Genomic DNA, 13,945 nt, shown 5'->3' with positions numbered 1-13,945 from the left:
TATATATATATATGTTTTTGCAATATGTTAAACTAGAGCTTTTGAACTGCTTCAGAACCACATAAACTAAAGAATTGTATCCCTGTAGAGGATGATACCTTGAAAATTAACCAGGGGTACCCAAACTATTGCATATAACTGTATTGTAACTTTTAAGATTTGTAGGTTTAATCATTTTTTATTATTATATAATATGTACATTGATGTTCTTATTTATGTAGTTTAGTATATTTTTATTGTGTTTTTAATGTTATATTATTTCCGAATGTGTCTTCTTGTATTAACAAAATTCATAAATAGACTTTACAAAGAGATTTAATTAGTTTGGTTTTTAGTTTGGATTTATAAACCTATTCAGTAAAAGGTAGAAAAAATGTTGTATTTAATAATCCAAGTGTTTGGTAACAATGCAGAGATATTCAAGGATAAATAATGCACTATTTTACGATTTATGAGATATTTGAAAGCGTCAAGTTGCAATTGGCTATTTATTTGTAACTGTATATGCTTGTAAAGTCACTTGTAAAGACTCCAGACTTTTAAACTTTTTGATCAATCCAGCTAGGGGAACATTTAAATATGAAAAAGAGTATTATCTGGATGAATAAAAATATGAGATGTTAACAGTATTAAGGTAATGCAGGATTTAGCTGTCACTAGCATCATCATTAGTAAAGCATAGCAGAGGAACTGTGTAATATTAACCATCATTTGTTTTTGTGTCATGTTCCGTTTCCAGCAGAGACTGGACGGTTTATCCAAACTGCACTCTACAGCTCCTCCTGAAGGCCACTCCTGGGACTGTCCTGTAGAAACCCTGGTGCTGGTGTCTATGCCGGATGGCCATGTCCTCAGTGTTCCTGTTAAGCAGGATTTCCTAGTGGCTGACCTGCTCTGCATGGCCTGCAAGGTAACTCCTACCTCAAACACAATTTACTGCCTTCAGGAAACTTCTGAAGGACCTGCTGCTGCTGCTGCTGCTGAGTCAGCACTTCTCTATCTGCCTGCTCTCCTGTGGTTACCATATACTTAATGAAAGCAGAGGAAATGACTTACAGTTATTCCTGCCTCTGCATTAATTACCCCAGTTTCTTCATTGATTAATCATGGATTCTGTTTGAAGCTCTTCATTTTAATTTAACAGTTCCGCCAAAAAGCCCTCCTAACTCTAAATGTAGTTGATCAGCCAAGACATGTTTAGTGTCTGAAGTTTGACGAAGCTACAAGACTAATAAGGCTAACAGGTCATAGGAATAAGAATAGCTTAGCATTATGCAGCTGACACTGTTTAAGAATCACAGTTTTGTTTACTAGTGTTAAAATGTGCCATATAATCCGGTGTGCTTTATGTATGAAAATAGACGTTCATTGATAGTGCGCCTTATAATGCGGTGCATGGATTTTTTAAATACTGAATTAGATCTTCTATCCTACTGTTTGGGATAGTAGGATGGAGTAAAACAAAATTCTTCTGAAATGAAATCTCTAAAATGTCCAGTTTACTGGCTAATCTTGAGTGCTTTATGAATGTGTGCAGGCTAAGCAGCTGGAGCCGGTGCTGCACTGCTTGCGTGTGAAGAGGCGTTTGGGTCAGGATGGGGAGTCCAGCATTCCAGCTCCCACTGACCTCCTGAGAGAGCTGGTAAGATCTCAGCAGTGTTTCATGCACTGTTTTTTAAAACGCGTACAAAAAAAATGCATTCCATGATATTTTAAAGCATTTCTATTAATCTAGTCATCATCAATTGTTCACACAATGTAAATGACAAATGTTGGTTAGAATATATTAGTTAAGGAATAATAACAATAATAATAATAACTAGATTGCAGTTCCTACAGAAACTGCGAGTGTGATTGCAGTGCTGGCTGGTATCTGCTATGGTGTTGCTAAGGTGTTGCTAAGTGGTTGCTAGGTGGTTGCTAAGGTGTTGCTAGGTGGTTGCTAAGCTGTTGCAATGGTATCCGGGGTGGTTGCTAAGGTGTTGCTAGTTGGTTGCTAGGCGGTTGCTAAGGTGTTGCTATGGTATCCGGGGTGGTTGCTAAGGTGTTGCTAGGTGGTTTCTAAGTTGTTGCTATGGTATCCGGGGTGGTTGCTAAGGTGTTGCTAGTTGGTTGCTAGGCGGTTGCTAAGGTGTTGCTATGGTATCCGGGGTGGTTGCTAAGGTGTTGCTAGGTGGTTGCTAGGGTGTTGCTAGGCGGTTGCTAAGGTGTTGCTATGGTATCCGGGGTGGTTGCTAAGGTGTTGCTAGGTGGTTGCTAGGGTGTTGCTATGGTATCCGGGGTGGTTGCTAAGGTGTTGCTAGGTGGTTGCTAAGGTGTTGCTAGGCGGTTGCTAAGGTGTTGCTATGGTATCCGGGGTGGTTGCTAAGGTGTTGCTAGGTGGTTGCTAGGTGGTTGCTAGGGTGTTGCTAGGCGGTTGCTAAGGTGTTGCTATGGTATCCAGGGTGGTTGCTAAGGTGTTGCTAGGTGGTTGCTAAGGTGTTGCTAGGCGGTTGCTAAGGTGTTGCTATGGTATCCGGGGTGGTTGCTAAGGTGTTGCTAGGTGGTTGCTAGGTGGTTGCTAAGGTGTTGCTAGGCGGTTGCTAAGGTGTTGCTAGGCAGTTGCTAAGGTGTTGCTATGGTATCCGGGGTGGTTGCTAAGGTGTTGCTAGGTGGTTGCTAGGTGGTTGCTAGGGTGTTGCTAGGGGGTTGCTAAGGTGTTGCTATGGTATCTGGGGTGGTTGCTAAGGTGTTGCTAGATGGTTGCTAGGTGGTTGCTATGGTGTTGCTAGGCGGTTGCTAAGGTGTTGCTATGGTATCCGGGGTGGTTGCTAAGGTGTTGCTAGGTGGTTGCTAGGTGGTTGCTAGGGTGTTGCTAGGCGGTTGCTAAGGTGTTGCTATGGTATCCGGGGTGGTTGCTAAGGTGTTGCTAGGTGGTTGCTAGGTGGTTGCTAGGGTGTTGCTAGGCGGTTGCTAAGGTGTTGCTATGGTATCCGGGGTGTTTGCTAAGGTGTTGCTAGGTGGTTGCTAGGTGGTTGCTAGGGTGTTGCTAGGCGGTTGCTAAGGTGTTGCTATGGTATCCGGGGTGGTTGCTAAGGTGTTGCTAGGTGGTTGCTAGGTGGTTGCTAGGGTGTTGCTAGGGGGTTGCTAAGGTGTTGCTATGGTATCTGGGGTGGTTGCTAAGGTGTTGCTAGATGGTTGCTAGGTGGTTGCTATGGTGTTGCTAGGCGGTTGCTAAGGTGTTGCTATGGTATCCGGGGTGGTTGCTATGGTGTTTCTAGGTGGTTGCTAGGTGATGTATATGCATAAATTTGATTAAATGGTGTTTGCACGTTGCTACGCAACGTGCAAATACATCAATCAGCTATGCACGCTAGGTTGCTCTGGCCGTTCGGGGGTGTCCAAACTTTTGACCCGTGGCTCCATTACACACAGTACTGGGGGGCCGGGGTGTCCAAACTTTTGACCCGTGGCTCCATTACACACAGTACTGGGGGGCCGGGGTGTCCAAACTTTTGACCTAATGCTGTTTTATCCCATAGCTGCTCCATTACACAGAGTACTGGAGTTCTAGCTACCTGTCCTTCGATCTAGCTGCCGTCCTCCGATTGGCCCCATTCATTCCAATGGGGCCACTTCGTACGACAATCGTACGAAATCCGTACGACGTAACTTTTCGTAACGCATATTTTCGGAAAGAGCTCAATAAGTTCTACAGGTCCTCAATTGGTTTCATCTTCGTATTTCAAAAATTGCGACGTCCACGGGCGTGCAAAGTTCTGCCCATTCATTTTCAATGGTCAAAAAAACGCGTACTTACGAAGTTTTTACGAAAAACGTAAGTCCGATCGGAAAGCTGTATACAAGCCCACCATTCCCGATATGGACGCACGTTTTCTCTTTTGAACGAAGTCGATATTTCGAAAACTGCGGCACTAGTTAACCGGACAAAAAACAGGTGGAATAATAATAATAACTAGATTGCAGTTCCTGCAGAAACTGCGAGTGTGATTGCAGTGCTGCTTCATGGCTGGGTGTTATGGTGTTGCTATGGTTTCCATGGTGGTTGCCAAGCGGTTCTTAAGGTGTTGCTATGGTATCAATTTTATTTTCACATAATTTGGGGAATCTGTGTTTGTACAGTGATGTAGCATTAATTAATTAATTATTAATCATAGAAACATTATGGCTATGATCTATACTAGTACAGGTAGAAGTTTTAATAAAGAGATTACTTACCACTTTCTCCATCAACTTGGCCAAGAACATCACGCATTTTAATAATCACTGTTGTAAAAAAAATGATATCCAGTTATGCAGATGTTATATACAGCTCATTAACACAAACACAATTATCTCACAGTATTATATTAAACTCTTGGCCTTAATAGAAATAAAAATGCATAGTAGCTTAACATGTATGTCATGGCAAGTTGTTTTATCAAATTTTAATCTAAGAGTCCTGCAGAATGTTAAACCTGCAATAATTTTTTGATTTATCAGAAATGCTATAAGTCTATAATGCTATAATCAGCACCAAACTACATTACACTACGAGTAGTGTTTAGAGTTTTTCTCAAATAGTTAGCTATTAGAATGTTTTAATCATGATTAGGGAAAAAAAAACATATACTATACTGATGCAAATACCTGCCTGTACTGGTTTACACCCCTAGAACCTGGTGAAAAAGAGTGAAGTTATTCAGCTCATAGTATTAATGTGTTATTGTGATGACACAAACGGGGCCTGCTTTTGTTTAAAGCCCACTCACCACGTCAAGGTACAGGCCAAGAGTGGGATGTTAGTATGACACGACAAGGACAAGGTTAGTGTAAACTGACAAACAATACAAACTTTTAGACACGCAGACAACATAGAATTATTGCATAGAACTATTTACAGAACTGAATATTTTTATTTTTTGCCTTCAATTTTTTTGTATGAAATACAAAACTATTTACAAAACTAAACTTTATTTTTGCACATGTGAAGGATTTCACAAGTGATTTTTGGTATGGAACATTTGAAAAAAATGCATAGTAGTATTTACAGAACAATTTTTTGCCTTGCAAAATGAAAGATTTTTTGTATGTAATTTTTTGGAAGAAATGCCTAGAACTATTTACATAACTGATTTTTTGGGCCTTGCAAAATACAAGATTTTTTATGTAAATTTTGGGGAAAAATGCATAGAACTATTTACAGAACGTTTTTTTTTGGATTTCAACCAGACAACATAATACAGAGCCCAATACATGACATCAATACATTATACTCATTGCCACCAAAACCATATGGATTTTAACCACACAACAGATCCATTTTGGCCTCCCTGGCGACTAAGGCTGTACGGAGCCCCACTGACACCAATAATATGTAGTCAGTGTCGCCAGTTCCAAATGGATTTAACCACACAACAGATCCATTCTGGCCTCCCTGGCAAACTCAGGCTGCACCGAGCCCACTGGCACCGTTTATATATGCATGCTCAGTGTCGCCAGTTCCAAATGGATTTTAACTACAGAACAGATCCATTCTGGCCTAATTTTTATTCTCTTGCTTTTAGTTAGGCACAAACCTTAATTGTGTGATTCTTTTATTAATTATTTTACTTGTTTTGGTTTGTTATTTTGTGTTTTAGTTCCTGTTTGTTGTAAGTGTTCATTTGATTCCAGTGAGACTTGTTTGTTGTGAGAGCATTTATAAGTTATACAAATCCTGTGCATGTTCTATTGTGTTGCTGTGGCTGATTACAATTCAATCAGTACGTTCTTCTGTGTAGCTGTGGCCGCTTATGGTTTGCTCCTTTTATTGGTCTTCTGCAATTCCAACATATTGTTCCTCTGATGAAATCACTCCTTGATCACTGCATAGACGGGGTTGTGGTAACTATAATATGAATGCAAAACTCCTGATGATAAGCACTTTTGTGGTTGAGAGGTAAAGATGAGATCCAACAAAGTGTTTTTCTCAGTTGTTGCTCCCTGTATGAGCTGTGTGTATCCTCTTCTTGTGAATAAGTCATAGATGAACTTTGAAGTTGTTGATCTGAGATCTTCATTGAAATCCCCACAGATGATAACATGGTCCTGATCCATTATATCTATGGCATCCAAAAGACTCTTTAGATTTGAAAGAAAATCTGCTGTCTTGTAGTTTGGTGGTTTGTAAATAGCAGCTACAACAGCTTGTACAGGGTCTCTGATTTTGAGGGCCAGAAATTCAATGTCAGTGACGCCCATTACATACTGCAATACCTGGGCATTTATATGATTCTTCACATATATTGCAACACCACCACCTTTTTGGTTTGCCAACTGTGGAAAACTGCTATAGGAGACTTGTCTGTTCCGCTTGTACATGTTGTAGCCTTCTAGTTGGAGCTCCTCTGGGACGGCCAATCCAAACATGTGGGTTTCAGTGAAGCACAAAATATCTCCTAAGCAGATCTCATGGTGTTTTCGCATGTCATCAAAATGACAATGTAAACCTTCCACATTGTGGTGAATCACAGTTAAACAGTCACTGGCATTTGTTTTAGCATGCATCAGAAGTGGCATGACCGTTTCAACGTTTGCTTTAGGCATGCTTTCCAGTGAATTCAAAACTTCTTCGTTGCAAAAAATCTTCTTTTCTTCAAAATCGATGATGTGTAGGCCTTGCAAAGAGGTGGTCCTGCTGAGGGCTACATAAGCCATTCCTGGTTCAAAAATTCGCTTCAGAGATACTACAGCTGATGATGAAGTCATGCCTTGTACTTTGTGAGACGTGCAGGCATATGCTAGTTTTAAAGGAAACTGACAACGTACCAGTCCCTTTCTCTTGCACCGCTCCTCTACTCTCTCAATGAAAACAACATTGTCAGGACTCCCAGGGATTCGACTGCGTCTCTTGGCACCAGCAGTAGGGTTATCCAACTCCAATCCTATTAAATCCACATATTCATTGCCTTTTGTGTCAGTCTTCTTGACGATCTGTGAGATCTTTGCAAAAGTTCCATTAACCAAACCGTCTCCTGTATCTATATTACGTGTAATGACAACACGTACACCCTCTGACAACAACAATGAGTCTGGAAGATCTCCTTTGCGGCCTTGAAACGGAGCTGCTTGCCGTACCATTCTTCCTGTTCGGTCATCTTTCATATGGTCCTCTGCATCAACACGGGTTATGTCGGAACTAAGTGCAGAAAGGGTGTCATTGTTGTGTTTATCCACCTCCTTGTTTGTGGCAAAAATGTGTAACACATCCAGTGGACAGTCATCCTTCCTGGGAAAGGTGCGCGTAGCCAGCAGAGCTCTGTCACAGTTCAGTAATGGCTCGGTCTTCTTCTTAACACGAAGCCTGTTCAGCATTTCCGCAAATGGGGCATCCTGCTTTTGTCTCATGATTTCTTCCAGTGTGACGATATGGAAATTGTCTTTCCAAATGTCCATTGTGTTGTCTTCATAGACACACAGGGCCTTAGCCTTTCCAACTGGTGGTAGTTGAAAGAAGTCACCTACAGCAAGCACCGACACTCCTCCAAAGGGTTTCTTGCTGCCTTTAATCTGTTGTAGCCTTTGGTCCACATATGCAAAGAGCTCTTTGGAAACCATGGAAACTTCATCAATAACAATGATTTGAACATTTGAAAGTATGATCCTCATCTCATCCAAAGAATTTCCAAGTCCTTGGTACGGTGGCTTCAGGTTCTTTGGAAGTTTTAGTACTGAATGCAATGTGTTTCCCGAAATGTTGAATGATGCCGTTCCCGTGAAAGAGGTAAGTAGGACAGTTGGCCTTGATAGGTCATGCAGCTCATCCATACTGGGCAATCTTCTCAGAATTTTGGTCACTTCATTGTAGACACACTTGATCAAATGAGATTTGCCAGTTCCGGCTCCACCAGTGACAAAGTAAAAGAACTGGTCTGGCCTTTCGCCATTCACAAGCCTTAAGCTCCAGTCTCTTAGTTTATAAAACACAGCTGCTTGTGTTTCATTTAGGTTTTGGTACATCTGCCGTAAAACCTTACTACTCAGTGCTGGGCACTCGGCAAGCTGCACTGCAGTTGTTCTTTCAGAATTTTTTCTGTATTCTGGCACATCATCTTGCTCTTTATCCTCAGCTGGATCCATTGGTTGATGTTCTGAAATGGTCTCAATTCGAATGAGCTCTGTATTTGGAGCAAAATTGGCCCATGCATCCTCAGTGGGTCCAATTTTTTCAAAGTCCTCGATTGCACGCTCGATAGCATCACTGTCCTTTTCATATCGCTTTCTATTGTCATTCACAATTTCAAACACAGGCCTTATTGACTCAGAGCCAGAAAGTTTGATACATGCACTCTCATAGAAGAACTGGTAAGAATTAAACGGTGGTATCTTCAGCTGATGTTCATCTCTGTAGGGGAGGTAAACCTTAAGAAGACTTCCATAAAACTTTTCAGGGTCCTTTTTTGGGGAAAAACGTGCATATCTAATGACTGCAGGTTTGCCTTTGGTCCTCTTCTGTATAAATCCCATATTATCTTGAAGTGGAATGACATTTGGACCACCACTTTGTCTGCCATAGACAAGTCTGTAGTTGGATGCGAAATCAGCCATGCACATTGTTTCGAATTCAGGAGTTTCCGGTCTGGCTTTATACTTTTCTGGCAATCCAGCCATCCACACTTGATCTGAATCTGGATCCTTTGTCTCCAGTTTTCTCAGCGGTAGGCTCATCTTCACTGCATTGTCGTCTGTAGGAATAAAGATTACGCTGCGTGAGCAAAACTTCAGTTTTAAGCTGCACACACGGGTGACAGCCTCTTGCACACTGACCTCCCGGTTTTTGGAGTAAGCTTGCATGATTTCTTTCATCTGCTCAAGCTCTGATGAATTGTCTTTGCTTGATTCCTTAACAATTCGTTTGAGATAGTCACTCATCTCATGTTCGGCCTTGGTTATGTATGACAACATGTAGATGATGCAGCTGTAGGGATTCAGAATGTACTGAATGTCCATATTTGCATTCCATGCTCTCAACAAGTGTGGATTGTAGCCATTAACCCAACAGTCCTTGGGGTCACGTTTCATCATCACAGCACTGGAATCCGTTGTCATCTCAAGATAACGAGAGAAGTCGTTATAAGTCATATTGCATTTAGCAAGAATGTCATCTGTGCTTTGAAATGAAGCTGCTGAGTCATGTAGTAAATCCCAAACAGGCTTCAGCTTTGTTCTTGCTTGTTGATTTGGGTTTGGTCCATCTGGATCTGATGGTCTTGGTCTGCTAATGAAAGTTGACTTCACGGGTGGCTTTGGAAACCCGAAACGGCAATGTTTTTTTCCTTTTTTACATGACTTTGTGTGACTTTTGCTGTGAGACTGGACTTCCTTCACAATATTGTGCAGATCCGGGTCTGACTTTTCATCAGGCAGTTGGCATGAAATGTATTTATCAATGAATGCAGAAACCTTTTCATCTGGATCATCCTCAAACTTTGGGGCATCCTTAATCCAGAACAGGCAGTGAATGTGGGCTGACCCTCTGGCCTGGAACTCCACTCTGTAAAACATGTCCACTACTTCACCGATGGGTTGTGCAGGTGACAAGATCAAATCTCTCATTAGAGCCTCCACTCTCTTTTCAAAGAGTCTTATGACTGTCACAGGGTTGCTTCGAAGGATGTCGCATTTAGTGGACCAGTCCAATTCTGAGAAGTTCACAGTTTCTCCCTGTTGCTTCTTGATGGCTCCAATGATCTCTGGCCACCTCATTTCAGCAGCACTGAAAGTGCAAAAAAACGTAGGCAATCCTAATTGTCGTAAGCATGCAAAGAGGTCCCTCATAGTCTTTTCCCAAAAAGCTGGTGTTCCTCTTAAGGGCTGCATGAATCTTGTTGCTTCCCCATGTTGAACAAGTTTCTGCACCTCACGCTGGTCTTGCAACACTCGTGATGTAATTCTTCGTCCATCCTTTGTGAACGCTTTCCCTTTGCGCAGCTGAATGGACATGCTTGACATAGCAGCGTGCATTTCTGCCACAAACTGAGCAAAGAAAATGTAATTGGTGTCCATGGCAAAACGGTTGTCAGCGCTGAACAGCCTTGCATTAAAATATCTGCTTGGAGAAATCTTCTTGGGTCGATCTGATTCATCCAATGTGTTCCTACCTGTGTTGAATTGCACAGGAAATGCCATGGATTCCAACTTTGGAGTTTTGAAAAAGCTGACTGGTTGATTTCCTTCTGCCGGTGCAATTGAGTAAACATTGTCTCCAAATGACAGTATTTCTTGACCAACATCAGCTGGCTGAAGGCATGAATCAAAAGCAATCCCATAGTTTCCTGCAACACTGTTGTCCTGTTCGTCACATGCATTTTCATCGTCAGAACCACCATGTGCACCATCATCTTGGTTGGTGCAGACATTGTTAGCAACATTGTCCTCCAGTTTGTCAGATGTATTTTCAGAATCAGAACCTCCCTCTGCATTTTCTTCATTGTTGCTGCAGCCATCATTAGCAACACTTTCAGCACCGTTCTCCCCCATTGCACATTCTGTTGTTTCCAGGTACTCATCTTCTTCTTCCTCTCGTACAGCCACTTCTCTATACTCAGAATGAATTTCCTTTAATTTCATTAAGGCAGTTCTGACCTTTTTCATGTCCAAATTCTGAAACTGAAAATGTCCTTTGTACTGTAGGCGTCTCTTCAACTTCACCCTCAGTAATTGTGATTCAGATGGGGGTCTGGGTAAACACTGGACAGTTGACTCTACCTCAGAAGGTACGCATACCACTGCTCCATGGATAGCACGCTGTTGTCCCTTTGGAAGAGCAATGATTTTTGCAAAAGGTATGAACTTTGCAATGATGTGTCTCTCAAGAACATTTAGCCCTTGCAATTCATTTGGAATAGGGTCAAGCTCAAGGTTATTTGATACAGCAATAGATGGCAGATGACCAGTCTTTAGGTTTTCATGGCAGCTATGGCAAATCCACTCTTCCTTCCTTTCAGGCATTACACACTCGCCTTGATCTCTGCAGCTGTCTTCACATACATGGACATATGTTCCTGTTAAGCACATGGCTGTAAGCTCAGGGTCTTTAGAGTAGTTTGAAGACGCACACAGCCTCACTTGGTTGGCAAATAAGCATCTGTGGCAGACAGTACAAATATATATTGGTCCTTGCTGCACATTTAGTGCAAACAGTGATTGTGCCTGTTGTATCAGTTGGTTTGACTGGGTATCACTGGTACGTTGGACTGTAGTTGGCTCAGAAAGTTCTCTGTTGACTTGTCCTGTAGTGAAGCCAACAATGCTCCTGTATTTCTCCTTTATGCGGTTGCTACATCGTATGCTGTGCAGTGCTTTGAGGTCCTTGGTTTGTCTCAATTTAAAATGGCGGCTTTGTGACATACGGCGCCTTTCTTGGAACCTTGCATCTTGTTCATAATGCTTTTTAAAATGTGCCTTCATATAAGCCTTTTGTTTCAGCTGAAATGCAGTGTTATTTCTATAACAGCCTCTAATGTGCTCTTTTTTTTTTTGCTGCAATGCAGGGTCATTTCTATAACGACCTCTAGCGTTCTCTTTCTTTTTCATTTGGAATGCAGGATCATTTCTATAACGGCCTCTAACGTTCTCTTTCTTTTTCATTTGGAATGCAGGATCACTTCTATAACGGCCTCTAACGTTCTCTTTCTTTTTCATTTGGAATGCAGGGTCATTTCTATAACGGCCTCTAACGTTCTCTTTCTTTTTCATTTGGAATGCAGGGTCATTTCTATAGCGGCCTCTAACAATTTCTTTCTTTTTCATTTGGAATGCAGAGTCATTTCTATAGCGGCCTCTAACAATTTCTTTCTTTTTCATTTGGAATGCAGGGTCATTTCTATAGCGGCCTCTAACAATTTCTTTCTTTTTCATTTGGAATGCAGGGTCATTTCTATAGCGGCCTCTAACAATTTCTTTCTTTTTCATTTGGAATGCAGGGTCATTTCTATACTGGCTTCTAATATGCTCTTTTTGTTTCAACTGGAATGCAGGGTCATTTTTGTAACGGCCTTTAATGTGCTCTTTTTGTTTTTGCTGGAATGCAGGGTCTTTTCTGTAACGGTCTTTAATGTGCTCTTTTTGTTTTTGCTGGAATGCAGGGTCTTTTCTGTAACGGTCTTTAATGTGCTCTTTTTGTTTTTGCTGAAATGCAGGGTCTTTTCTGTAACGGTCTTTAATGTGCTCTTTTTGTCTTTGCTTAAAAGAAGGATCATTAATATACCGACCCCTGATGTACTGTTTTTGCCTTAACTGGAAGGCACAGTCTTCACTATATCGGGCTCTGATGCTGGCCGTCTTCTCTGAAGAAAGAAGCCTGTATCTATGTTTATCAGCATCTTTCCTCCTCTGTGACATTCTCAGTTTTTTTTGTTCTTTTTCATTTAGCAACTCTTGGTTCCTTTTTGACATCTCCAGTCTTGTCAGTCTCTTTGCAACTTTTTCTCTCCGAAGTTTATCTAGTCTAATAGACACCTTAGGCAGCATGGAGGATTCCTGTACCACACCTGGTTCACTCTCTGTTGACATTATTCCCATTTTGAGGTCTTCAGATATTTCTCTCTCAAAGCAGACAGGAAGCAGGTTATACTCGTTGTGTGCTTTTAACTTCAGAGAGTAGAAGAAGAGCTGTATCAGTCGGTTTGCCAGATCAGAAACGAAGTGAAAAGTAACCATCACTGCTTTCCCATTTTTGTCACAGCATGATCCATTTGCATTTCGAGAATGTGGATCAAAAAACCCATACCGCCCACTTCGATCTTTGAAAACACTTACACACAAACCACCAATGATCAGCAAGGCCTGTGAAAATTCAGTTCCAAGACCTTCAAGACGAAGTGACAGATTCAAAAAGTTTTGCCAGTCTTCAGGTGCATCTTGCAGTAACAATCCACCGACTGGGTTGGATTTCTTCACAACATAACGCCCTGAGTCAGTTTCAATTGTGTTTGGGAGATCATCAAAATTCAAATACCTAGAAATAAACCTGTTTTCATCCTCTAATCTGTGTCTTATCTGACCGTACAACTTGTCTCCTCTGTTTAAGATGCAATTCAAGCAGTCTCTGTTTATGTGTTGTTTCTCATTCAGGTGAGCTAGAAACATCAATGAATTAGCCACACATTGGGTTCCTCTGGTGTACTCTGAAAACCTGTAATCCGATTGACTGTATGAGGCTCTCACCGAAATCTCGTCTGTTTCTTTATAGGATGTACTGTTACTACTGACAGGTCCCTCACTGCTTTTGAACATGATGTCATTCTTGTCTGAAGCTTTATTATCCCTATTTTGACTTCCTTTGTTCTGCTCTGAAATCCTGTGATCAGACTGGCTGGAGGAGGCTTTAGGTGAAATAGGTATTGCAGTTTCACAGTTGTTGCTCACAGCTTTCTCAACAGTATCAACTAAATGTTCAGTACGTAATTTCCACTGTTCTTTTTTTGCACAGGATCTTTTGTTCTTTCGCGGCATTTTGGGAGTGAATTTCTTGGAAAACGATATATAATAACAGCTAAATCAATGTACCTTAATCAAAAACGCAAACAATAACCTGTAAACAAAACACCTCAATATGGATATAACTTACCAGTATTCCTGTTTGTGAACAGGAACACAATACAGCAAAATGACTCTGCAATCAGTCGACGCTTACCACTCTCTCTCCCACAACACCAACCTGCCTGCAATCTGCAAATAAGAACACAGCACGAATGAACGACAAATGTATGCCTCTTACAAAGCAATGCAAATATGACATTTATACAACCCTTGGTACTTAGTCGTTAAGTATTTATACTTCATAACAAACAACAAAATAACCTTGCAAAATTATTTTGCCTTATCTGCACTTCTCTAAAGCAAATACAAGCACATTTCTTTAATACAAATTAGTTTACAGTTTAAAGGGGTATTTAGAGGCCATGACATGTTGAGCAATACT

At 41.2% G+C, this 13,945-nt stretch overlaps 1 protein-coding gene across 3 annotated transcripts in view; it reads left to right on the top strand.

Annotated features, from left to right (window-relative positions):
* Nucleotides 1-13,945, top strand: part of LOC103030910 (rho guanine nucleotide exchange factor TIAM2) — a 99,707-nt gene that overhangs the window by 49,335 nt on the left and 36,427 nt on the right. For 2 of the 3 annotated variants that reach the window (XM_049484651.1, XM_049484640.1), the window contains 2 exons: nt 740-910; nt 1,538-1,642. In XM_049484651.1, the coding sequence (XP_049340608.1) occupies nt 740-910; nt 1,538-1,642 (276 nt within the window). The remainder of the gene's footprint in view (nt 1-739; nt 911-1,537; nt 1,643-13,945) is intronic. The other variant, XM_049484657.1, reaches the window with a different exon arrangement.

Source organism: Astyanax mexicanus, chromosome 1, assembly GCF_023375975.1.
Source record: "Astyanax mexicanus isolate ESR-SI-001 chromosome 1, AstMex3_surface, whole genome shotgun sequence".
Taxonomy (NCBI): domain Eukaryota; kingdom Metazoa; phylum Chordata; class Actinopteri; order Characiformes; family Acestrorhamphidae; genus Astyanax; species Astyanax mexicanus.
This window is presented reverse-complemented; position numbering and strand designations above follow the sequence as displayed.